This window comes from Panthera leo, chromosome D1, assembly GCF_018350215.1.
Source record: "Panthera leo isolate Ple1 chromosome D1, P.leo_Ple1_pat1.1, whole genome shotgun sequence".
NCBI classification, from domain to species: domain Eukaryota; kingdom Metazoa; phylum Chordata; class Mammalia; order Carnivora; family Felidae; genus Panthera; species Panthera leo.
In genome coordinates this window covers 112,893,534-112,918,343 of record NC_056688.1, presented here as the reverse complement: position 1 = coordinate 112,918,343, position 24,810 = coordinate 112,893,534, and the positions used below count along the sequence as shown (strand labels likewise).

The window sequence follows — 24,810 nt, the reverse complement described above, 5'->3', positions numbered from 1 at the left end:
CCCTCAACCGACCAGTGAGGACCAGAGCGTCTGCACCGAGGGAGCCGGCCTGGGCGCTGCTCCCCTGGGCAAAGGGAGCCCCTCACCTTTGCAGTGGGCGTAGGGCATGGTGAGGGTGTAATCCTCCGCACGGTTCAGGAACGTGAGCGTGGCCTTGCCGTCCAGCAGAGCCGACAGGGAGTTCCCTGCGGAGATGCGGCCGGGGAACCGGTGAGTAGAGACGGACCCTCAGGACCCCGGGGGCCCGCCCCCTAAGTCACAGGGTCTGAGCTCCCTTCCAGCAGGTGGAAAGAGGCCCCTGTCCCTCCCGCTGTGTGACTGTGGGGCAGCCGGGCCTCTCACTAACCCTGTGGGTCACTTAACCTCTCTGTGACTCAGATTCTGGAAAAGGCCCACCCAGGATGCCACACGTTAACGTTGATTTCACTTACCGAAGGGGGGATTTTCAGGGCGTAGGCCGCAAACGTTTGCAAACTAGCCCAACCCCTACCTGGGTTTTTTTTTTTTTTTTTTTTTTTTAATGTTTATTTATTTATTCTGAGAGAGAGAGAGAGAGAGAGAGAGAGAGAGAGAGAGCCAGCACAGAGCCCAACGTGGGGCTCGAGCTCACGAACCGTGACATCATGACCCGAGCCCAAGTCAAGAGTCAGATGCTTCACTGACCGAGCCACCCAGGCGTCCCTACTCTGTTCGGATTTTGGGGAGACAGAAGCCACGAGCCATGTGGGGCCACAGAGCAAGTGCAGGGCAACTGAGGAGCTGCTCTTAAAACTTCATTTTGATCAATTTAAAGAGCCACACGTGGCTAGGGGTGCCGCACCGGACAGCCCAGCTCTAGACGGCACCTGTTGGCGCAGGTCCTTGCCCGTGACCCTCACAGCGTCCCCGCAGGACGTGCCTTCCCTGCGGCTGAGGGGCGGCCGGGCTCTGCACGGACCCTGCCTCTCTCCGGGTCCCGAGCTCTTCACCACCCACGTGGTCCCTGACCCGGAGACGTGGGGAGGGAGACAAAGCCGGCCACCCCGTGCGGTCTTGGGGACCTCCGCATCCAGGGGGCCCCGTCATCCCCCGGCTGGGACAGCCCAGGGGAGCCCCCTCACCGTAAAACCGGGACTTGGCTGTGATGTTGCCGCTGATGCAGAAGCCGTCCTTCCTGTTACTGACGTGGAAGGCGGACACGGGCGGGTGGTGGGACACCTGCGGGCAGAGGACAGAGGACAGTCCTCCCCGGGGAGGGCAGAGCCCGGCTTCCTGACGAGAAGTCCCCGTCCCCTGCCCCACCGCATGCCTCCTGGCCATTCCCGGCTCTCAGTCCCGCTGCCCAGGGAAGCGGTGCAGGGCGCCCGGGGGGTCAGGGTGGGCCGTCCCCTCCCGAGGAAGCACCTCTGCTGTCCCGGGGCCTGTCCCCGACCGCAGCTCCCGGGAGGATCCTGACGGCGGCCGGGGGGCCGCCAAGAACGTGCGCTGGGGTCGGAGTGCCCACCACGGGCCCGGCGTGCCGCCTGGGAGCGGCCGGGCCTTACCTGCTCCGCGATGTAGAAGGTGTGGCTGCTGGTGTGGGGGTGGAACCAGCGGCAGCGGAAGGTCTCCCCCAGGACGGGGTTGTACGGCTTCTTGATCCCCTGCGGGCAATGACCGAGAAGCGCACGTGAGGAACTGGGCCCAAGCGGGACGGGGTGTGGACGCAGGGACAACCTGGGGGGCTGCCCACTGCCCACCCCTATCCCTACAAGGGACGGCCTGCTTGGCCACCAGCACCTGGGGGCAGCGCCCCACTTCTGCTTTGGGGAGAACATGCTTTGCCCATGGTTTACGTTCCGGGGGGGCAGCCTATGAGGTGTCCTGTCCGGTTCCTGGCTCCGAGGGGGACCGGAGACCCTGAGCAGGTCACGCTTTCCCTGGACTTTGGGTGAAACCAGCGCACAGCCTGTTCGAAGCCCCCAGTGGCTTCTACTGACCCTTTCAGTAGGACCCCAAGCCCCCAGCCCTGCGCCCCACTCCCCAACTCCGCTCACCACCTTTCTGCTCCCGCAAACGGCCCAGGTTCGTCCCCGCTGCAGCAGGGAACAAGTTCCCGTTCAAGACAGCCTTCCTTCCGGGTCACGGACCCCCTCATCTGATCGGCAGCAGCTGGCCACCCCTTCACGCCATCCAGCAGACCTCTGTGCGCACGCACATGTGTGTGCCTGTATGTATGTGAGTGTGTGTGTGCACGTGTGAGTGAGAGTGCCTGTACGTGTGTGCCTGTGAGTGTGTGCATGTGTGCCTTATGTCTGTCCATGTGTGTGTGCACATGTGTGCCTTACATATGTGCCTGTGAGTATGTATGTGCGTGCACACATGTGCGTGTGGGTGCCTGTAAGTGTGTGTACATGTATGTGTGTGCACACGCACATGTGCGTGCCTTACATGTGTCCATGTGAGTGCGTGCACATGTGTGTGCGTGTGTGCCTGTACTTGTGCGTGTATGTGTGTGTGCATGTCAGTGTGTGCCTGTATGTGTGTGCATGTGTGCCTGTACTTGTGCATGTGACTATGTGTGTGTGCACGTGCGTGCGTGTCAGTGTGTGCCTGTATGTGTGTACATGTACGCGTGCATGTGAGCATGTGCACATGTGCGTGTGTGCACACACGTGTGTCTGTGTGCATGCACGCACGTGTGTGCGTGTGTGCCTGTACTTGTGCGTGTGTGTGTGCACGTGTGTGCATGTCAGTGTGCGCCTATGCATGTGTGCGTGTGCCTGTATGTGTGTACATGTGCATGTGTGCTTGTATGTGTGTGTGCGTGCACATGTGCGTGTGGGTGCCTGTACTTGTGCATGTGAGTATGTGTGTGTGCACATGTGTGCGTGTCAGTGTGTGCCTGTATATGTGTGCATGTGTGCATGTGGGTGCCTATATGTGTGTGTACATGTACGCGTGCATGTGAGCATGTGCACGTGTGCGTGTGTGCACGCACGTGTGTCTGTGTGTGCATAGGAATGTGTGCGCACATGCACATGTGTGTGCCTGTACTTGTGCGTGTATGTGTGTGCACGTGTGTGTGTCACGGTGTGCCTGTATGTGTGTATGTGCACATGTGCATGCATGTGTGCACACGCGTGCCTATACGTGTGTGCGTGTGTGCCCGTATGTGTGTGCATGTGCATGTGTGTGTGCACACATGCACTTCCCCCCGGAGACCGGGCTCCATGAGCGATAAATTGGCAGGTGCCCTCGGAGGACGCCTACCCCGCCTGTCCGAGCCTCCTGTCCGCTCCTCCCTCTCTGCCGAGCTGCCCGGATCTCGCCCGGAGCCGCCCCTGCGGTGCCCCGTCCTGCCCCGGCCAGCCTCCCAGACGGACGCTCCTTCTCTGCCCCAGCAGCGCCCCACCCAGGGCCGCCACGTGGGCGCGCACCCCGCCCTGCCGAGGGCCCCGAGGCAGTTAAGAGACCTTGGATCTGCTGTGTGACTCTGGGGCCGTCCCTCCCCTTCCCCGAGCCCCAGTTTCCCCTTGGGCGCAGTGGAGGAGCAGAACCAGAACCACACGGTCACGCCCGTGTCCCACGGAATCCCCCGAAGGGCCCAAGCAGGACCCTCCAGGTCTGAGAGACACAGCGGCCATACACAGCGGTGCTGGGAAAAGGGCTCTCGCCCCTGCACCTCAAGGAACCCCTGGGACCCGCTTTTCGTGATGCATCTTGGGAGTCATGGAAACCTTTCTGAGAACCCAGACTCGGGCTCTGATGAGCACAGGGCTGCTGGGGTTGCAGTGAGAGCAGGGGGCCCGCAGCCCCACACCTCCACTGGGCCCGCCCTCCCCGCCGGGGCCCTGACCTTGGGTTTCTTGTAGAAGCCTGACAGGTACCACCGCAGTACAAGCTTGATGCGGCTGTAGGCGTCCTCCTCCAGGGCGGCCCTGTGCCAGGACGGGAGAGGCCCCTCAGCCCAGGCCGGGATCCCCCAGGCCACCCTCTTGCCCTGTCCACCTTCCATCCGCTTGGCTGGACACGGGCCACCGGGCCCCTCCCGTCCCGCCCAGCCCCGAAGCAGCGGAGCTGCCCGCCCTCCAACAGGGAACCCAGTTCTCCACCTAACCCGAAAGTGCCGGGGTGACCGCAATGCTGGGGCAGACAGGGTGCTGCTGGCTCGAGGGCCGGCAGGGTGCCTCTGCTTCCAGGAAGCCCTCCCGGGTACTCCCGCCCTCGCCCAGCTCCCGAGCCTCCCTCTTTCCAGCCTCCGCAGCCTGCAGGGTTCGGCTTGAGGGCACCAACGCCCAGAGCTCTGGACACACAGAAGGTGCTCGGGGCTGGCCCCATGCTCACCTTTGACGGCTCCGGCCCTGACCTGACGGGCAGCCTGCCCCCCTCCTCCCTCTCGACCTGCTCCTCCTGGGGCCGGTCTTGGACACGGGGCCCGCTACGAGGCTGAGCTCAGCCGCGGACCCCGGGGCCCCTCCGGAAACATCCATGAAGGGGCCGGGGGCTGAGGGAGGCTGGGGTCTCCGGGTGCACACGGGTGGGAGGGGCGCCCCCTGCTCGCTCACCTGGACAGCAGGTCGGCGTGGAAGTAGTAGTCCGAGAGCTTGTCCAGGAAGGAGCGGGGCTCTAACACGAAGGTGGGCAGCACCACGCGGGACAGGTCCATGCCCGGCCGCAGCTGCCTCAGCAGAAGCCACATCAGACTTTTGTTCTCCTCGGACACAGTCTCCACCTGGGAGGCCTGGCCCAGCTGCCGATGGTGGGGGAAGGGGGGGAGGCTGCGGTCAGGCCCCCGGTCCGTGCCTCCCGGGGGAGCGGGGACGGGGGGCAGGACAGGGGCGGCCGGCTCTGGCCGGGGGACGTGCGCTTCCTCGGTCTGGCCCCCGGCAGCCCAGCCGGCCTGTCTCGCCCGGTCTGGCCCCTGCTCTCTCCGGCGACCCCAACCCAGAGGGGCACGTGCTGGCCCAGGCTGGCTGCTGTCTGCCTCCACTCCTTGCCAGCCTGGCCGACCTGGGCCCTCCCCTCGGTCTGGGTGACCCCGACTCTTGTGCGCGGGGTAGAGCCCGCCCACCCTGGCTGCTGAAACCCAGTGGTGGCGGGAGGCGCGGTGGGTACGGGGAGACCCCACCCCAGCCCATTCAATCTTCCCAGTGGCCTGGAGATATGGGTGCGGGGGGTGCTCTGGGCCTGCGCTTCCTTTAGAAATAAGGGTCCAGGGTCACACTGCCGGGTGGGGACTGCCCTGGCCCCCACCTGTCCTTCCCAATAACACACTCAAGGAGACAGAGCTGTGGGGGCTCAGGGCTTTGTCCCTCTGGGTCTGGGCAGCGGGGTCGGGTGGCTGCACCTCGCCGTCCATGCCAACCAGCAAACCCTGAGGCAGGCAGAGTCTCAGAGGCGTGGCCAGCTCCGTGGGGCGCTCACAGGACGGGGCAGTACAGCCGGGACACGGGGGAGTCCCACAAAGCCCGGGCGGAGGTCTAGCCCATCATCCCTCCCTGGGGACCCCACTGTCTTCAGCCTTTGATGCCTCTGGCCTGGGGCGGGTCTGGACTCAGTTGGTGGGGGGGGGGGGTCCCCTCAACTGCCTACCCCTCTGAGCCCCGATGAGGCCCTGAGCTGGATTTGGACCCAGGCGGCCCCTGCACCCCTTCTCCCCAGACTTACTCCTCGCAGTGGCCCCTGGGCACCGGCACTGCGGTCGTCCCCACGTTACAGAGGGGACAGGCGACTTACCCGAGCTCACACAGCTGAGCTCGCACAGCACAGGCGGGCTGTGAACTCAGGGCTGTGTGTGTCTGTGGCCCGAAGGCAGCCACCCCGAGGGAGGCGGGATCGGTATCTGTCTCCACCCCGCTGGGCCGCCTTACACAAGCTGCTTTGCCTTTCTGTGCTAGCACACCTGTCCTGGGGCCCCTGCCAGGTCTCCCGGGTCCCTCTGTGGAGCCCAGCCTCGTCTGTGCTGGGCCTCTGAAGGGTCCCTCGGGCTGCCCGCTCTCGGCCCCAGGGCCCTCACGTGCATCTCCCCCAGTGTCGTGGCCCTGACCCTACCCCCAGCTGCCGGCCTCATAGGTGCCTCGCCATCGGGCTGGGAGCTGCCCGTCCTCCTCCCATGTGTCTTGAGCCCCGCCCCTTGGCCCTCCTCCAGGGCTGCCTGGGACCAAGGCCCTTGTCGGCCTCCTGACAGAGGCTCCTCCCTAGTGGCTCCGGGTTTCTACCCCCGGTTTCTTCCTTGGCTTTCTAAAGGCCTCGCTGGACCTCGGCGGGCCCCCACCTAACCCCCCCAGGGTTTTCCCAACACCCTCAGCAGAGTCCTCACGGCCCCCTGGCTCTCTCTGAGTCGTGGACACCATCCTGGTCTGGTCTGGTCCCCCAGCACTCCCACCCCGGGCACTACAATCTCCCGTCCAGGGGCCAGCCGGGCACCGAGGCCTCTGTCTTTTCCGGGGAGGCGGGGGACGGGGCGACACCGGCCGCCCAGGTGGGGCGGGCTCTCACCTCCCCAAACTCCTCGTGGACCTGCTCCACGTACGTGGTCCCCCCGGGCGCCAGGCCCTCCAGGGTCTCCGACTGGACACTCCCGCTCTCGTTCGTCTTTCCGCTGTGGTCCTGGGCCTCGTTGTCCGACTCCTCTGCGTTCTCCCTCTCCGACTTGTCTGAGAAAGCGTCGTTCTCCAGGGAGGAGCCATTCAGCCTGGAAGGGAGGGGCGTGCCGGGGGTCCCAGGTCAGGGGTGCGGCCCAGGCGCCCCCACCCAGGGCACGGCTCACTGCCGGCACTGCACCCACATCCTCGGGTCTAACCCAGTGTGCACGTGAAGAAACTGAGGCCCCCCGGGCCCAGTCGGGGTGAAGGAGGCTGCCTCCTGACCTCGGGGTCTGGTGGCCAGACCTCCATGGTGCCTGCCCCCCTCCCCACGTACAAGGAGGCCCGCGTGTGAGTCCGGGTGACAGCCAGGGTCCTGGGGTCCCCAGCAGGCCGGAGACCCGGGCTCGACCCCTGCCCACCGCGCCCCTGCTCACGGGCACAGGTCTTGGTCGTGGATGGTGGCCGAGGGGGGCAGCCCGCAGAGCGAGGGGGGCGACGCATCCGGCGAGGACCCGGGCTCCCCGTCACGGCCCTGCTTGCACGAGCTGAGTCGCAGAAGGCTGGAACAGCGCAGAGCCAGCTCTAGGGCGTCCAGCCAGCAGCGGCCTGCGGGGGGAGGGGGGGAGGTGAGCCCACTGCGAGCCCGGGAAGGACCCCTCCCCTGTGCCTCCCCCACCCCCCTGGAGAGCCTTCCCAGGTGTCCCCGCCACGCAGGTGCACGTGGGCGAGTGCGGGTGGCAGACGTGAACAAGGACGGGGCCTGGCGGCCAGCCCCCGCCCGACTGGGGGAGACAGGAGCCCGGGGGAAGGAAGACGCCCTTCGGGGGATGCTCCAGACCCTCCCTCAAGGTCACACCTGAGCAAGACCCAGGCACCTGCAGCTTCCACACACGGGGCCCTGCCTGACGACAGCCGCCTGCCCCAGGCCTGGGGGGCAGGGGTGCGCCTCAGGGGCCCCGGGGCTCCTGCTGGCCCACGGCACAGGCCAGGACAGTGGGCGGCAGGCTGGGGAGGGGGCTGCTGAACGTGGCAGGCAGCCCAGGGCGTCCTGGAGGGAGGGTGGCCCTGAGGCAGAGCCGGCCCAATCCACCCGCCCCCCATCCCTGCTGCCTTCCTGGCGGAGGCTGCCAGTGGGTGAGACCAGCAGCGCTCGCATGTCCCAGGCAGCGCTCACAGCTGTGGGGACGCCTGTCCGCCAAGGCGACCCCCGGTGTCCTGGTGGGATTACTAACAGCAGCCTTTCCACTCACGAGGGCGTCTATGACCGCACATCACGTGATCAAGCGTTACTCCGAGAAAAGCTTCAGGGGTTCGAGGCGTGGGATTAAGGACAGTGACGATACCTCCCTAGTCTGGGCCTTCAAAGTGCGGCCTCTCGGAGAGCGTGACTCTCGTTCCCTAACTTTGAAACCCACAGAATCCTTTGGGGGGCATCCCGGGCCTGGGACTGGGAGGCGAGGGTTTGCAGGGACGGTGGCCCCTGGTTCTTACAGGGGCACCCGGGGTCCTACGGGGTTTCACTGCAGGCTTGATGGGAGCCCGAGCGCCCAGCCCTGGGGGCAGAGGTGGGGGTCATGGGAGCAGCCCCCGCAGGAAAGAGTGGGGACACCGAGGCCTGCTGAGCTCGGGGCTCGCCTCATCGTTGCCACAAAGGACCAGACACCCCGAATGCTACGCATCCTTCGAGGCCCATTCCCGGGCCCCCTCCTCGTCCTCCAGAAAGCCCACCCTCATACGCACGGGGGCTGTGGACAACGTCCCTCCCTGCTCACGGCGCCCCCGCCCATCTGGGACCCAGCTCACGCTTTAGTCCGATCTGCCTTGTCTGACAGTGGGCTGCTCTCCTTCCCCTGAGACCACAGGCTCCAGGAACAGGGGCGGTGCCTCCTGGGGTGTGGACGTGACAAAGTCCACCAGCCCCGCCCCCCCACCGCTCTGGGCCCCGAGGGCTTGAAAGAGGGGCAGCTGCATTTCCCCAGAGCCGCCACTGGAGGGCGCTCCAACAACGCGCGCCGCACTTGGGAGCCCGGGAAACTGGATGGCTCTCCAGACCTCAGGGTTTCCTTGGGGGCAGTGTGCCGGTGCCTCAGTTTCCTCGTATGTCAACGGAGGTGAAAACATCAGCAGGTGAGAACCTGCTGATTCGACGGGGCCTGGCATGTGCGTGGCGCTCAGCAGCTGCGATCTGGTTGCTTTAAATAAGGTCACTGGGTGGTCGTTACAACTGGGTAGCCGGGCAGTATTCATGGTTTGGCCTGGGGAAACTGAGGCTCCGAGAGGTAACTAGTGGATGGCAGGCCTGCCTGGCCCAAGCCCAGGCTTGTCCCGTGACATCTGCCTGCGTCCTGCTTGGGCGGCAGCGGGAGGGTCTGGACAGGGGCCGCGTGCACCTGGTCTGCGATGCCCCCGGGGCGCCCACTCCAGGCGGGGCCCCACCAGGGAGACCCACAGGGCAGCGGGGGACTCACCGTCGGACTCTGAGGCGGCCCTGAAGATCAGGTAGCTGCTGGGGAGGGGCTGTGTGATGGAGCCCACACTCTCGCCTTTGGGGCCCTGGAGAGACAGAGAGCCGGCGTCAGCCGAGGGGACACGCAGGCACGGGCGGAGATGCGGGTCACGAGGGGTCACGCAGACGCACACTGAGACACACGCGGCCTCAGGACCCCCAGGTGGGGCCAGACCCCCGGCCACGCGGACGCAGCAGGCAGCGAGAGGAGAACGAGCCCGCGGCTGCGTCCTGGGCTCTCCTCCGGCTCTGGAGTTCCCTCCGTCTCCGGGTGGCCGTAATCGGCACGTGCACGCTCGGGGTGCCCGTTCAGCGAAACGATGAGTAACTTTTTACAGCAGAAGTATACCCCCTGCAATCTCTGGGACATACCTACACTAAAAAAACCATTTGGGTGTTCGTCTGAAATCCTGCCGTAACTGGACGTTCTAGATTTTGTCTGGCAACCTGACGGGCAGCCTCCCGGTTAGGAAGGTGCAGCAGGGAGGGCTGGGCTACGAGCGGCTCACACGGCCCGATTCCTCAGCCTCTGCGCGTCGCGTCGCGTCACCAGGCTGGGGCCCCCGCCGTGTGCTCCGCCCGGGCCGCATCTGGTCCCCGGCCACCGAGAGACCTAACCCACGGCCGGGTGGGGGCTGGGTGGCGATGGGCCCACAGAGCAGTTGCGATTAGGCTCCTGGCCACCCCTCGGCGCCCGTCTCTTACTCGGCCCGCCCGCGGGGCCTCGCTCCTCCTGGGGCCCGACCCCCCTGAGCCCCGGGGCCCCCCCGGAGGTACCTTCACGGCCCAGACGGACTGGTCCAGCGGGTGGAAGAGCTTGAAGCAGAAGCCGTCTTTCTTGGAGGGCCGCTCGATGAGCTCGCAGCAGTGCAACAGGACGGTGCCCACCCACTGGCCCACCTTGGGCGTCTTGTAGATGAGCAGCACGCCAGGCTTCAGCACGCACCACAGTTTGGTCCAGCTCTTCAGTGTCCCGCGGATCTGCGGGGAGGGGCACGGCTGTGGGGGGCGGGGGGGGGGGGAGGCCGGCGCCCCGGGGGCACCCGGACAGCTTGGGGGCGGAGCTGGGCGGTGGGCGAGGTCCTCGGGCTTTGACAAGGAGCTCGGAAATTACAGTGAATCCAGAGAAATGAGGCACTGCTGCCAGGAGCAGGTGTCCGGGTGAGGTTCAAGGCCAGATCGGAGCCCCTCCCCCCGCCCCGGAGGACCCAGCAGCTGGTGGACTGTTGTGATTGTCAGCTTTGTAAATTTTGGAGTTGGTCAGTTCTTTTCTCGCTCCAGAGAAGAATTTCACTGTAGCTCCTGATTTTTTATTTTGTGGGGGGCCAAAAGGAGCCCATGCCGGCCCAAGTCCTAGGCAGGTGACCAGGTGCTGGTACACCTGTCTCGGGGGTCCTTGGTGGCAACCCCGGGGTTCAGCAGCTTTCCCGCCACCTTAGGGGGGGCAGAGAGAAGTCCCAGGAGCTGAGGGAACCACCATCACCCCCGTCGAAACACAGACTCTAAGCCCAATCCATGAGGCTGTGATACGGCCTCCCCGCCCCCACACCCTGGCACGGGGCTTCGTGGCATCCTGGGACCCCCATCCACAGGCCAGGAGCCCCCCCCCCCCACCTCAACTGGACACAGGGTCTCTGCAGATTTCAGCGGGTGAACATGAGGCCACATTGGAGCCGGGTGAGCTCTGATTCAATGACGTTTGGACACAGACACACGGACACAGGAGGGGCCACGTGAAGGCAGAGGCAGAGGCTGGAATCAGCAAGCCACAGCCCAGGGCTGCCTGGAGCCCCCCAGAAGCTGGGGAGCGGGAAGGATGCCCCACTAGGGGGCGGGGCGGCCCTGTCCACACCGGATTTCAGGGGCCAGCCCCCGGAACTGGGGGAGAACGCATTCCTGTCTTTAAGCCCCAGCCTATGGTCCTTTGCTGGGGCCTCCACGGGACACGGACACAGACTCACAGTAACAAACACGCCCAACTGCCTCCTGGGTGACTCTGCAACGTCCCCTGGGAAGGCCTGAGACTGGGACAACGTGCCCGCCCGTCTGGCCTACCTTCAGGCTGTCGGCCATGATGACCACGCTGGGGTCCGTCAGGGCGCTGAACAGCTGCTTCGTGGCGCGTTTCTTCTCCTGCCGGTAGTTCTCCTTCTGCGCCTGGGCCCAGGGAACCCAGCGGGCGGGTCAAGGGAGAAGGCCCTGAGCTGGCCCCCGCCCCCACTCCTCCTGCCAGCCCGCCAGCCCACCGGGGCTCCCACCGTCCAGTCTGGGGCGGGGGGGAGAAGTGGGGGTGGGGAGGTGGCCAGAGCACAGCCCGCCCCCTCCCTCTGGCAGGCCGGGCCGTGGTGACCTCACTGGCCCACCCATCTGACAAATGACACACTTGTGTCCCCACTTCCTGGGCCCGTGCCCACCTTGAGAGCTTCCTTCTTGGTGACCTTGGCTGTTGGGGACACACATTCCTTGTCGGACCCATTGTATAGCCTGTATTCTACCTGCAAAAGAGATTCAAGTTGGGGGGAGGAGGGGCATCAGCGTGCATTCTGGGGCTGCAGAGGGCTGGGGGGTGGCCAGGTGCATTCTGGGGCTGCAGAGGGCTGGGGGCGGCCAGGTGCATTCTGGGGCTGCAGAGGGCTGGGGGGTGGCCAGGTGCATTCTGGGGCTGCAGAGGGCTGGGGGGTGGCCAGGTGCATTCTGGGGCTGCAGAGGGCTGGGGGGTGGCCAGGTGGGCTGGAGGCCAAGAGAACCAGAGAGGTCAGAGAAAGGTACTGTCCTCACACCCGTTCGACACCCTCTGCTCAGTTTATCAGCAGTCTTGGGGGCCGAGGGTACAGAGACGGAGAAGTCAGGGAGGCTGAGGACAGCAGGTGGACAGGATCTCAGAGGTGCCGGGAAGCGTCCACCCTAGCCACTACCGTGTGTCCAGCCTCTGGGGGGGGCACACGTGCAGGGGGGACTCTCACTCCTGGTGCCCTGGGAGCTGCTGAGTGGTGGGCAATGCCCAGGCCCTATCCTGAGCCCAGACCAGAGCCGAGGACGAGGCACAGCCTGCCAGGCCCGCTGGACACGCTGCACGGGCTGAGAGCAGTAATCCAGGATCTGGGGCTGGAAGGGGCTGCGGTCCTTTAACAGATAGAGAAACTGAGGCCCTGGGGGTGGAGAAAAGGCCAGGACTAAAGGCTAGAGGCAGAGGGCGGAGCAAACTGTGGCCCGAATCCCGCCCCCCGCCCCCTTTCTGTTCAGCCTGTGAGCTCAGAACGGTTTCAACTTTTTAAGTGGCCAAAAAAACGTCCAGAGAATAATATTTTGTGAGACGTGAAAATCCTATGGTTCGTGGCCGCTTCTCCCCCGAGAAGCTTCAGAAGCTTCAGGCCCTGGGGGTGGAAAGGAGGGGCAGGCCACCACAAGCGACAGAGCTGCCGCGAGAGCCGTGGGTCATCATCATTGTCCACATCCCGCAGAAGAGACTGTGGCACAGAGAGGCTCCGAGCCTGCCCAGGGTCACACAGCTCGTGAGGGCCGAGCTGGGGCTGAGTCACAGGAAGGACGGGGTGCCTGCGGCCTCTGCTCTAGAGCCAGTCTCGGAGCTGAAGCTCGCGTGACGGCGTGCGTGCCAGACTTGGTGGGTGACAAGCCTCTGGGGGCCGGGACTGAGCTACAGAGACGCTCCCGGTTGTCCTCCTGGGGAACCAGGCCTCTCACGCGGCCCCCTTAGCACATGCTGGCAGTTGGCCAGGTGGGCTGGAGGCCCACCCCCCTTAGCCCCCTTAGCACATGCTGTTCCCCCAGCCTGGAATGCTGTTCCCTGTCGCTGGGTCCTCAGGCCCCACTGAGCCACTCCCGAGAAGGAAGACAGCTCTGACCGCCCTGCTGCCTTCAGACCCTGACATACCTGCCCCTGGCCGGCCCCACACCTTTTACAATTACTGCCACGCAGGCAGTCCTGTCTGTCGTCTAGAACTCCTGCCAGGGAAGTTCCGTCCCAGCACACGCCCCGCCCCGGCAGCTGGGGGTTTGGTGAGCATCCTGGATGAATGAATGAATGAGTGAATGAATGAACGATCCTGCCACCCAGCTCTCCTCCAGATGTGACTCAAAGGAGTGGGGTTTGCTTTAAGCAACAGAGGAAGAGACACAGGCTCTGGGGCCTGGGGACCAGGGGAGGGGTGGGGGGGGTGGGGGGGGTGGGGGGGGTGGGGGGGGTGGGGGGGCGGTGGGCCGGATGGAGCAGAACAGAAGTACTTGCAGTCACGTATCTGACCAGAGTCTGAGGTCTGGCATATATAAAGAGCGCTTACAACCCAACAACAAAGACAACACAACTCGAAGGCGGGCAGAGAAACCCGAACAGACATTTCTCCAAGGAGACATCCGGTCGGTCAAGAAGCCCCGGCCGGATCATCAGTCATTAGCAACACGCAAGTCAGAGCCGCCGGGAGCACCACAAAACGATGAAGGAGAACCCGGAAAGTACAAACGTGCTGAGAACGTGAGCAAGGGGAGCCCTCCCTCGTCGCTGGTGGGGTCGTGAAACGGTGCAGGGGCTGTGGAAACCAGTTTGGCATTCCCCAAAAAGCTGAGCACAGAGTGCTTTAGAATTCCCCGTGACCCCAGAACGACCGTCTGGCCCAGCAACAAAACAGGTAAGGCTCTGAAGGGTTTCCGTCTGGGGGGACGGAGGGGTTTCGGAACGACCCAGCACTGAGCACCCACTAAACACCACTGAGTTGTGCACCTAACACAGCGGGTTTGGGGATGTTTGACTTGGCCCCACGAGGAAGATGACAAGATCTGTATTAGCTTGTATCTTTTCCCAAGCTGCGTCCTCATGGCAGCCCCAGGTTGCCCTACGGCATCTGGGGTCCCCCCGCCAGGGGCCGACACGTTACGGGTGGCCTTGTCTCGTCTGGCGCTGTCCCCCCCCCCCGCCAGGTCGGACGCACCAGGAGAGCAGGACGCCGTTCTCTCCGTGAGCCCGACGCAGCACCCCGGCAGCGCGTGCCCCTCAGGAGACGCTCAGACATGGTTACGGAACGGACCGGATCTGAAATTTGAACCAAGTCAAGGGTTGCTGCCAGTGCTTGTGTTTTATTGGCTTGTAGAAAGACACAGCTGTGTTTCCAGCGTTGTTATGCCATAAACTTGTGTCTTGAGAAAATGAATAGCCCAAGTGGTCCACCCATGCCAGGGAACAGCATTGAGCCTTAAAAAGGAAGGGCGATCTGACACCCGTTACGGCGTGGGTGGACCTCGGGGACGTGATGCTGATTGACACAGGCCGGTCACAGAAGGTCAGATCCTGCGGGATTTCACTCGTACGGGGACCTCACGGACTCACATTCATAAAGACAGAAAGCAGACTGGGCGTTGGGGCTGGGGGAGGGTGTGGGGGGGTAGCGTTTTAATGGGACGGAGTTTCGTTTCGGAAGACGGAAAGTTCTGGTCGCGGATGGGGGACGGCGGCACAACAGAGTTGAAGCTGCTTAATGCCATACGGAGCTGCGTGCTTAGAAACGGGTAGGGCGGTAAATCTGGGTTATGCGTGTTATACTGTAATTAAAAATGAAAAAATTAAATTAAATACAAATAAGCAAATAACTATGCTCTGACTCCTCCTCCCCAGCTGGCGGCCCTGGCGGCCAGGGAAGGGACATGCGGTCTCCAGCAGGTGGGGGGCACCCACCAAAGGTTTGGTTTCTTCTTCGCCCGAGGCAGACACAGGGACAGACCACGAGAGCCACAGCAAGCCCTCCTTTGCTGGATGAGGCCACGAGGCCCCAGGGGAGCAAGGCAGTCACTCGAGATCACACGGGGTCGCAGGTGGTCGGGCAGGGGGCCAACCGCGTGTCTGTCTGCACTGCTCCCCAGCCCCATGGCAAGAAGCCAGAGCCACCAACCCCCGTCAACGTCTGGGGACCCTGGCCTGAGACCCTCTGGGGGACAGAAGGGTACGCCTAACACCCTCCACGCACTGCCCGGGGCCTCGGCGCCCGCCCTGGACCAGAGGTTCTGCCTGGAAGGGCACAGCCGTGCCTGGGCCAGGAGAGGCTGGCCTGGGAGGCCCACGGGGCGTGTGGGCGCGTGTGCTTCCAGAACTCGCCCTGCGGAGGGTGTACCTGGTGGAGGGAGCGCAGAGGCAAAGGCAGAGGGAGGGGAGGCTCGGCGGTTTGCCTACAACAGAAAGACTCCGCGGACTCCCCTTAGAATTTCCTGTCCCCCAAGGCCACCGAGCAACCCAAGCCTTGGTCCGGCCCCGGGCCTCCCCGGCCCGTGTTTTGCCACAAAGGCGGCTTCGATGACACAGCCCACGGCACTGTTTGTGACTCCGCCCCAGCCTTCCTTCCCAGACGTGCAGGCCGGGGTTCGGAGCCGCTCCTCTGGGCCCGCGTGGGCTGGGGACGGCGGGCTGTCCCCTTCCTCCCACGGCCAGGCTCTTACCGGTGGCCCCTTGGTGGCAGAGCCCGGGGTCGGGGGCCCTTCGTCCCTCGGCAGCGGCTGGCCATTGGGCTCCAAGTCCTTCCCTGCAAGAGAGCAGCTGGAGTGAGGACCTGGGCACAGGGAGGAGCCCGGGCACCCTGGGCGCGGAACGTCCTTCGAGGACCGTAAGGCCAGGCCCCCGCTTTCGGGGGAGGAACGCGGTGTCCAGGTTTGGAGGCCCATGGTGGGTTCAGGGCGCCTGGACCGCGCCTGGCCTGCCCTCTCTCCCTAACCTTCTGGGAGCTGGACTCTGGGAGGGAGGTGGCCGGGCACTGTCCCTGCACCCCGACCTGGCAGGTGCCCGTTTTCCTGTCCGGCTTGGTTGAGGGCGAGGGAGAGAAAAGGGAAGCGTCCGGACTCAGTCCCGGGGAAACAGCCGCCCTTGCCTAGCTCCTTCTGTCCTGAACGGGGCTTCCGAGGCTGCGGTTATGGGCAGGAGGAAGAGGGGCTGGTCTCGGGAGGCCCGCCGGCCACGCGCCCCGGCTCACAGCCGGGTCCCTGTGCCGAGGAGCAGAGGTGGTAGCCGCTGGGGGGAGAACCATCCCGGTGGGGCGGGGACACAGGTGTCCCCAGACCCAGCCCTGGCAGGGGCTCCACAGACCCACCTCCCGGAGCCCCTGGGGGGCCGGGGGGCCGGGGACCGAGAGCCGTGCCCTGCAGAAGAGCCAGTATGGCCACCTGGGGAAATGATTCTGTCCTGGGGGGCCCGGCTTCACCTAGGGCAGCAAAGGCCCTAGGACCGAGGCCACTCAAGGTGCCCTGGCCTTCCCGCCCCGGCAGGGATGCTGCCTCGCTGCCTCTGCTCCTGCAAAGCCCCCTGCGCCCTGACCCGAGGCCCGGGCTGGGCGGTGAGCACGGGGCTTTCCCCACCTCCGAGGTGGCCTCTCCTCCAGGACCCCTCGATTCAAGGGCTGTCCTGGGGGGCTCACCCGGCCTCTGTCGCCTCCCAGTGTGGGTGACGCCTGCTGGGGAATCCTCCTAGCTCAAGGGAGCTCCTCTTGGAACTGGCTCCTCTCCTCCGTCCACACCCACCTCCCCACCCCTCCCCCAGGACCTGCCCTCCCCTCCTGAGAAAAGGTCTTCACCTACCGGGTCCCTCACTGCATGGGGTGGCCACTCTGGGGACCAAAGACCTCTGAGACCGGCCACCAACTGGGATGTGTCCTTCCTACCCCCTCCACTGCCCGCTCCCGAGAGGGCATGGCAGCAGAGAACAGATGTCAGCTTTATTTCCCTAGGTGTCCTGTGCCCTGGCCTGTGAGACCTGACACGGCATGTTCCTATCTGCTCGTGAGACTGGGTGGGATGTCCCCAGAAGCCCCTCATGTCCTGACAGCCTATTGGCCTGAGGCTCTCCCCGTGACAGGTGGGGGCAGGACGGACACTGCGGCCGGGAACAGCTGGGGCGTCCCTCTCCTCCCTCCCGAAGCTGGCAGCGGCCGAGGGGCGGGCAGGCTGAGCAGGCGATGTCTCCCAGTTCGGGGAGGGAGGCAGGCCCTCTGGGGCAGCAGTCACAGACACCCAGACAGCGCTCAGCTTGGGCTCTGCTGGGCGGACCCGGGAGGAACGAGGAGCTGGGGTGGCAGGGACCTGGGGCCGGGCAAGCACCAGCAGGTACGGGTGACCCTGTCCCCCGCGTGCTCAGTGCTTCACCCACCGGCGGCCTGAGGGCACCCAGTCTGGACTGTTCCCTCCCAGAGCCCGGGACTCCTTTGTAACTGGGAGCTCACATCCCCATTTCACAGAGGAGGAAACTGAGCCCCAGAGAGGCCCTGAGGCTGGCCCAGGGTCACCCAGCCAGAACTGGGGCTGGGGTTCAGGGGGCCTGTCTCAGGAGGGCAGGTTTGGGGCCGCCACACCACACGGCCTCTCCACGGACGAGCTGCCCCATAACCCCGGGGAGGGAGCCCCCTGCTGACCTCCCATGACGCCACGGTGGATGGGGCTTAATCCCCCTCGCTGACCAGGACAAAACCCGGGAAGCCGCGGGCACTGACCTGGGCCGAGGGGGTAGAGCTCGTTCTCTCCACTGAAGACCAGATTCCGGGTGAGCTTCCGGGGGTCGGTTTTCTGGGGGGTGGAGGAAGGTGGACACAGGGAGAAGCGGCGCCTGAGGAAGGCCTCCTCCTTCATGGCCTGGGCGCTGGGAGGCTTCTGGAAGGAAGGACGGGAGAGAGGCGGTCACACCTCACGCTGAGACCGGGGGAGCCCAGGGGCCGGCGGGCATCCTCCCACCCGCCCCGTCTTAGGGGCACGGAGACACTTCCTGGAGTCGGGAGTGGCGGGCGTCACCCCGTCTTACACTCAGGCCCTCACTTGGGGCGTCTCAGGAGTGGACGAGGAGGGCCTGGCGGGGGGACCCACCGGCAAGCAGGGGGTGGTCGCCCGGGGGAGACCACGCCCCCGTGGGAAAGACCACGCCCCCGCCTAAGCAGCGCACAGCTTGCCCTGGGGACACCGCACCCCCAGGCCAGCACTCCCTTGGCTCTGCAGGACCCTGGCTGCAGCCAAGTGGACCTGAGATGTGCCATGGACCCAGGCCAGGCCACCAGACCCGCCCTCCCCGGTGACGGAGCCATTCCAGGGGAGACGGCCGCTGACCCACCCAGGGGAGGCGGCAGAGAGACAAGGGCTGTGCGGTCCACAACCCAGAACGCCGGGGGCAGCTGGCCCCGCCTGCACATCCTGCCTCCTGCACCCCCTGCCCCTGGCTCTCCTCCCTCTGCCTCGGCTCCTCCTGGGGGTCTCTGTTGCGGGCGCCCCAACAACGTCACACCGAGAGAGAACGCAGGTGGGCTGAGAGCCAGATGCACCCCAGTTCACGCCCTGCCCTGGCTCTCCCGAATGAGCTTCCTCCCTGCCCCAGGCACAGCCCAGCCCATCACTCACGAGCAGGCCTGGGCCTCCTCCCAGATTCTTCTGCCCTGGGCAGGCCTGGGGCAAGCGGTCGACATAAGTCCCCAACGTCAGCCCATTTTATAGATGAGGAAATCAAGGCTCCGAGAGCTGGAGGCCTTGCCCTGTGGTCATGGCCCGGTGGGTGGTGGCACAGCAGGGACCCTGACTCCTAATCCCGTGCTCCGTCCGCTCCCTGAGGACGTGCTCCGTGAAGGCCCACTGACCCATCTCTCCTCCAGGTCTGGGGCTGCAGCCACCTCCATGGGTGGGCCCGTGGCTTCCCGCCAAACCCAAGACAAAGGCCCCATTTCCTCCCAAGGCCCTGGGCTTTCAGGGCGGGGGCTCAGACACAGAGCCTTTCCTGCTATGACTGGGCGGGGCTCCGGAGTGGGCGGGGCCCAGGGCATCTGGTGGTGGCCCCGGACCTCCTCCCGTGGCAGCCCCAGAACCTTCTCTGTGCCCCCCCACCCCGAGGGTCAGAGTGAGGGGCTCCCAGCCCTTCCCTTCCTAACCACTGTCTTGTCACCTGGCTAAGCTGGTTACCTTTGCTGTTTGGGATTTGGGCCCAAGGCCACACAGCTAATAACTGGCGAGGCCTGTGTTTGAGCCAATTGGGACCGATTCAGAACCCAGCTCCTGGCCGACGCTCCCGCTACCTCAGCTGGGCTTCTAGCAAACCCGCTGCTGGGCCAGAAGGACGGGCATCTGGGGGGCCCAGCCCTGCCGATCAGTGTCAGTGGACACTTCTAGCCTGCCAGGAAGCCAGCACCAGAGACGAGGACCAGCTGACTGACTGACTCATCCGGCTGAGATTTTCCAAGCACCCAGGTTGGTGGCCAAGACGAGTCAGACATGAACTTGACCTGCAGGGGCCCCCAGGGAGGATGATGAGGGGTGATGGCCCAGGTAGGCCTCCCTCACCTGGGGTCTCACCTGTCTTAGTGGTTAAGCCTTACAGACTTGGTGCGGGTGGAGGGACTCTGGCCCACACTGCCTGAGCCTGGCTTACAGCTCAGCCTCAGCTCCCAGCTGGCCCATCTGCCCTGGCTCCACCCAAAGCAGAGTAGAGAGGGCGTGAGGATCCTGGCTGCCTTCTCAGACCCTATAGGTGCCTTCTCCCAGCACTGCTAATGGCCAGTGGGACTCTAGTCTGTGAGCTGCACCATCCACCCATGTACACCATCCTCCTTCCCTCCCCCTTCCCTCCATCCACCTGTCCATCCACCCATCCATCCATCCATCCCTCCAATCATTTATCCATCCATCCATCCATCCATCCATCCCCCCACCCATCCACCTGTCCATCTAACCATCCATCCATCCATCCATCCATCCATCCATCCATCCCCCCACCCATCCACCCATCCATCTAACCATCCATCCATCCATCCGTCCATCCATCCACCCACCCACCTGTCCATCTGTCCATCCACCCACCCATCTGTCCATCCACCCACCCATCCATCCATCCCTCCAATCATTTATCCATCCATCCATCCATCCACCCATCCATCCGTCCACCCACCCACCTGTCCATCCATCCATCCCACCCATCCACCCGTCCATCTAACCATCCATCCGTCCATCCATCCATCCAACCATCCATCCATCCATCCATCCATCCCCCCACCCATCCACCCGTCCATCTAACCATCCATCCGTCCGTCCATCCATCCATCCATCCATCCATCCATCCATCCACCCATCCATCCGTCCATCCATCCACCCACCCGTCCATCCGTCCATCCATCCATCCACCCACCTGTCCATCCGTCCATCCATCCACCCATCCATCCGTCCATCCATGCACCCACCCACCCATCCATCCGTCCATCCATCCACCCACCCACCTGTCCATCCGTCCATCCATCCACCCACCCATCTGTCCATCCACCCACCCATCCATCCATCCCTCCAATCATTTATCCATCCATCCACTCACCCACCCATCCATCTGTCTGTCCATCTATCCGCCCACCCACCCATTCATCCATCCAATCATTTATCTACCCACTCACCCATCTATCCATCCATCACTCACCCACCCACCTGTCCATCCGTCCATCCATCCATCCTTCCATCCACCCACCTACCCATTCATCCATCCAATCATTTAACCACCCACCCACCCATCCATCCATCCACCTACCCATCCACCTGTTCATCCGTCTATCCATCCACCCACCCATCTGTCTATCCACCCACCCATCCATCCATCCCTCCAGTCATTTATCCATCCATCCATCCATCTGTCCATCCATCCATCTACATGTCCGTCTGTCTATCTATCCATCCATCCACTCACCTACCCATCCATCCATCCATCCATCTGTCCATCCATCCATCTACACGTCCGTCTGTCTATCTATCCATCCATCCACTCACCTACCCATCCGTCCATCCATCCATCCATCCACCCATTCATCCATCCAATCATGTATCCAGCCAGCCAGCCAGCTGCCCATTTGCCTATCTATCCATCTATCCACCCAACCTCTCATCGCTCCCTCCCTCCCTCCTCCATGGATCTTTCCAGCCAGTCAGCTGAGTAGTCCTCCTTTTCTCCCCACTTCCTTCCTATTGGCCCAACACATCAGAGGTGACCTTCAAACAACTGAACTGCTCTATGGACACCCTCCAATCCGAATGCAATGTAGGTGTGCACCAGTGAATGTCCCCTCTGTGTCCTGACACCCCAGAAAAGTGCTGGGGCCCCTACAAGCCGCCTCTGACCTGCCCAGACGGGGAGGGGTCTCTGAATTCGTACCTCCCTTGGTCGTCCCACCCTTGGCTGCTGTTGACTCTGGGCGCTTGATGTCTGCTGTGGGCAAGGCAGGGGTGAGGCGTTGGGGAGGGGGTGCTGTTGCGTCCACTGCAAAAGTTAATCCGGGTCACATCTCCCCAGTGGCTCCCGGCCCAGAGAACACAGGCCAGCCTCAGTCCCCTGGCCCCCGTCTTCCAGCCCCTCCACAGCCCCACCCTTCCTCCCACTCACTCTCCCAGCCACACGGGCCCCTTTCTGTCCCTGGAGAATGCAGAGCCCGTTCCCTGAGGGCCTCTGCTCTGGACCGTCCCCCCTGGAATGCCGTCACCCACACCCCCGCCTGGCGGGGTCCTTCCCACACTAAGCTGCAACGTCGCCTTCCAGAAGGCCGGCCCCCTCGCACCTCACACAGCAGATTCTCCACATAGCGCTCCGAGCTCCAGAGCTTCTCCCTGGGGTTCCTTTCTTCTCCACTAGCTCTCTTTTCCCATAGGACACAGGTCCTAGGAGAGGAGTGGTGTCTGTCCGTCCTGTTCACTGTCTATCCAGTGCATGCCAGGAGCAGGGACTCACGGCCTGCCCCAGAGGCCCCTGGGGCGAATAAAGGCCGCACAGCCAACGTCCCAGCGCCTCGTTCCTCCTTCTCTGCAGGGCAGGGCAGGGCAGGGTCCTCAGAGAGGTGGCCAGGGTAGGTTTGGGGCAGATCTCCATCATGGCCCTGGAGAGGGTCCTGTCCCCACCTGCCCGCCACGCCAGGGGTGGCTCCAGCACCAGAGGACCGCGGCCCCGCCCTCTGGGTGCCGGCAGGGGCTGCGGAGGGGGTGGGTCTGGCAGGGGGAGGCCTCCTGAGGATGAAACGGAAGGCTTGCGGGTCCTGGGAGTGCAGCCCCCATGCAGCCCGGGGGAGGAAGGGGGTGCTGAGGAACGGGGGACGTGACGACACAGACCCCCCCCCCCCCAGCTGAGCCAGCCCCAACCTGGGGCCGCACTCACGGTGGGCAGCCGTCCCCTCTGTCCCTCACTGCCTGCCTGGTTGCTCCCCAGGCCCGGGGTCCAGCTGCTCAAGGGCGCAGGGGCACTCCCTCTGGTCTCCCATCTGGGGCCTGAGAGCCCCCCCACATCAGTGGGCGACGGGTCCCACGCGGGGCTGGCCCCGAGCACGCAGGTACAGGTCAGGCTGTGCCCCTGGCTGGGCCAGCCCGGCGTCCCTGAGTTGACATCCTCGTTTGGGCACCTGCCAGGTGACATGCTCTCTGAGGCTGGGCCAAGGCCAACAGCAAGGCCTGGGGAGTGGGCACGGAGCCCACCCCCGCCCCCACCCCGGCACACTCCCAGCCCCCACTGGAACCTGCCTTCTGGGCAGTTTCCTGCCCCCAAGCACTGTCCCCTCCACCAGCACCCAGACGCCCACCTTCGAGCCAGAACAATGGGATCCTTATAAAGAAAGGTCACTGGTGCCTTATCAGGGCTCCGCAGGCAGGACGCACAGCCCGGTTATCTGGGCCAAAACCCGCCAAGCCTCAGCTCTCCGTGGGAAGGCCTGAGACAGAGAAGGAATCCAGCAGGATCCAGCAGAATGGACGCACCTCCCACTCCACCCGCAGGCGCACAAGTGGGGGTACGGTTCTGACCACATTCCCCCGGTCCCCCCACAGATGCCTGGGGACCACACACGGAGCTGGGGAGAGGGGTCCAGCCCCACCGCTGACGGCTGTGTGCCCCAGCTCGCCACGTTTCTCTCCAAGTCCCTATTTGTAAATGGAGGTTTCTTCTGAGCAGAGGGGGCAGAGCCCCAGACCCGTGGGGGCCCAGGGAGGGGCCCACAGGGGCCTGGTGAGCTCTCAGACAGGGGCCAGAGTGACGGGTCCGGCCCAGCCGTGCTGGGGGCAAGAGCAGAGGTTCCCAGGCGGGGGGGACAGGGCTCAGGTCACCAGCGGCTCTTTGTCACCGATGGGAGCAGAGAAGCAGGGCCTCGTGGCCTGGCTCCCACCACCACCGCTGCCAACGTGGCTGGGCTCATACCTTTGCCTGAATGCAGGGGACCGTAAAAGGCTGCGGGGAAAACGCTCCAAAGTCACAGACAGGCTCAGGGATGAAGCGACATAAGCCCCCCCCATTTGGCTCTCCGACCTCACAGCCAATGGACAGAGAAGGACAGCAGCCATCAGTTAGAAGACAGCAGCCATCAGTTAGAAGACAGCAGCCATCAGTTGGAAGACAGCAGCCACCCTGTCAACAACACCCCCTTACGTTCCAGAAACCTGCTAAGGTCCCAAGGCTAGTGGCCGTGAGGAGCCTGCTGAGGGGAAAAACCACCCAGGTCTCCAGAGCCACGCCAGGGAGGCCACCCTACGCTCCAGCCCAGCAGCTGCTCTGGTCCCTCCTGAGGGCAGACACCAGCACGAGTTTCCAGAAGCGTGCCGGGCTGGACCGACCACTTGGCTCAACCTGGGCAGGGTGAGAAGGCCCCAGGGGAGTGGCAGCCTCTTCAGGACATCCCAGCATGCACTTTGGTGTGTGGGGGCTGGTCCTTCAAGGTCTCCCGGTGCCCACCTGGACTGGTGTTCGGGCCCCAAGGGGCTTTGGAACTGGGGTGTTTCCAGTCTACCTGCTGTGCTGATGACCCTCAAGGTGCCCCTGGGCCCTTTCATACGTGGTACCCCATCAGATGCAATGCAATGGCACCCAAGAGGCAGGGAGAGAAGATCTCAATGTCCTGTTTAAAGGATGCAGAAACCAAGGTCCCCGGAGGGAAAATGACCAGTGTAAGGCCCCGTGGCATAAGCCAGGCCCTCTCTGGTGGCACAGCTTCAAGCCCCGAGGCCCTTCTGTGCTTTGGAGGGCTGAAGCCAGGGCCAGAAAGGAGGGGAGGGGGCCAGGCTCCGGTGGGGGGGTGGTCAGCAGAAGCGGGGCCTCCCCCAGAGAGACATTTCCCAGCCGTGGCTGTGGAGTGTGGAGGAACGCGGGGCGGGGGCAGGAAGTGGCCTGCCAGCCTGGGCTTTTCTCAGGCTGACTCAGCTGGGTCATGTGGCTGTGGGTTAGGGCCGGGTTCTGGCATCCGCCCACCTGGCCTCCTGACCGACACCGGGCCAACTGCATGCTGAGTGCCGGGGTCAGCTGGCCTGGGCACCGCCCACACGCACTGCCCGGTGCACACCAGTCCCACCCGGTTCTGGGAGCCCCAGGCCCCGGGCTGGGCTCCCTGTGGTGCCCTGAAGGCCTGACCCCACCATGTTCCCCCCAGATCCTGCGGCTGTCCCGACTGAAGGGGGCTGATTTTCAGAGGCAGACTGTAACCCCCTCTGGGGCGGGGGTGCAGTGGGGAGGGCCACCGCAGGAGGGGGCATCGGGAGCCCAGCTAGGAGACCTGGGCCCGCGGCGGTCAGGGACCCCGCCCCACCCTCCCACACCTGGAGCAGGGAGGTGGGTTGGGGCCCCAGCGCGACCTCACGCCCCCTTCTGGAAGAGGAAGCCCGTGTGGGGGGTCTGGCCTCCGTCTACAAGTCCTGGACGTACCTGGGCGGGGGGTGGGGGGGACCTGCCCCGGGTGCTGAAGCCCTCTCTCTGGGCGCCCCCACCGCCCGGCTCTCCCCCCGGGGAGGAGGCCCCACGGGCCG

The 24,810-nt window shown here is 64.5% G+C and overlaps 1 protein-coding gene across 6 annotated transcripts in view; it reads right to left on the bottom strand.

The window, feature by feature from the left end:
* Nucleotides 1-24,810, bottom strand: part of OSBPL5 (oxysterol binding protein like 5) — a 53,665-nt gene that overhangs the window by 7,176 nt on the left and 21,679 nt on the right. For 3 of the 6 annotated variants that reach the window (XM_042905816.1, XM_042905820.1, XM_042905819.1), the window contains exons 2-14: nucleotides 17,529-17,685; nucleotides 15,493-15,575; nucleotides 11,469-11,549; nucleotides 11,110-11,211; nucleotides 9,832-10,035; nucleotides 9,017-9,101; nucleotides 6,983-7,154; nucleotides 6,460-6,655; nucleotides 4,527-4,711; nucleotides 3,818-3,899; nucleotides 1,524-1,622; nucleotides 1,101-1,197; nucleotides 87-185 (exon numbers count right to left, since the gene is read on the bottom strand). In XM_042905816.1, coding sequence (XP_042761750.1) covers nucleotides 87-185; nucleotides 1,101-1,197; nucleotides 1,524-1,622; nucleotides 3,818-3,899; nucleotides 4,527-4,711; nucleotides 6,460-6,655; nucleotides 6,983-7,154; nucleotides 9,017-9,101; nucleotides 9,832-10,035; nucleotides 11,110-11,211; nucleotides 11,469-11,549; nucleotides 15,493-15,575; nucleotides 17,529-17,664 — 1,621 coding nt within the window. In that variant the 5' untranslated portion in view covers nucleotides 17,665-17,685. Of the gene's footprint in view, nucleotides 1-86; nucleotides 186-1,100; nucleotides 1,198-1,523; nucleotides 1,623-3,817; nucleotides 3,900-4,526; nucleotides 4,712-6,459; nucleotides 6,656-6,982; nucleotides 7,155-9,016; nucleotides 9,102-9,831; nucleotides 10,036-11,109; nucleotides 11,212-11,468; nucleotides 11,550-15,492; nucleotides 15,576-17,528; nucleotides 17,686-18,420; nucleotides 18,497-21,196; nucleotides 21,302-21,596; nucleotides 21,814-24,810 lie in introns of those variants that run through there. The other 3 variants (XM_042905817.1, XM_042905818.1, XM_042905821.1) reach the window with 3 other exon arrangements.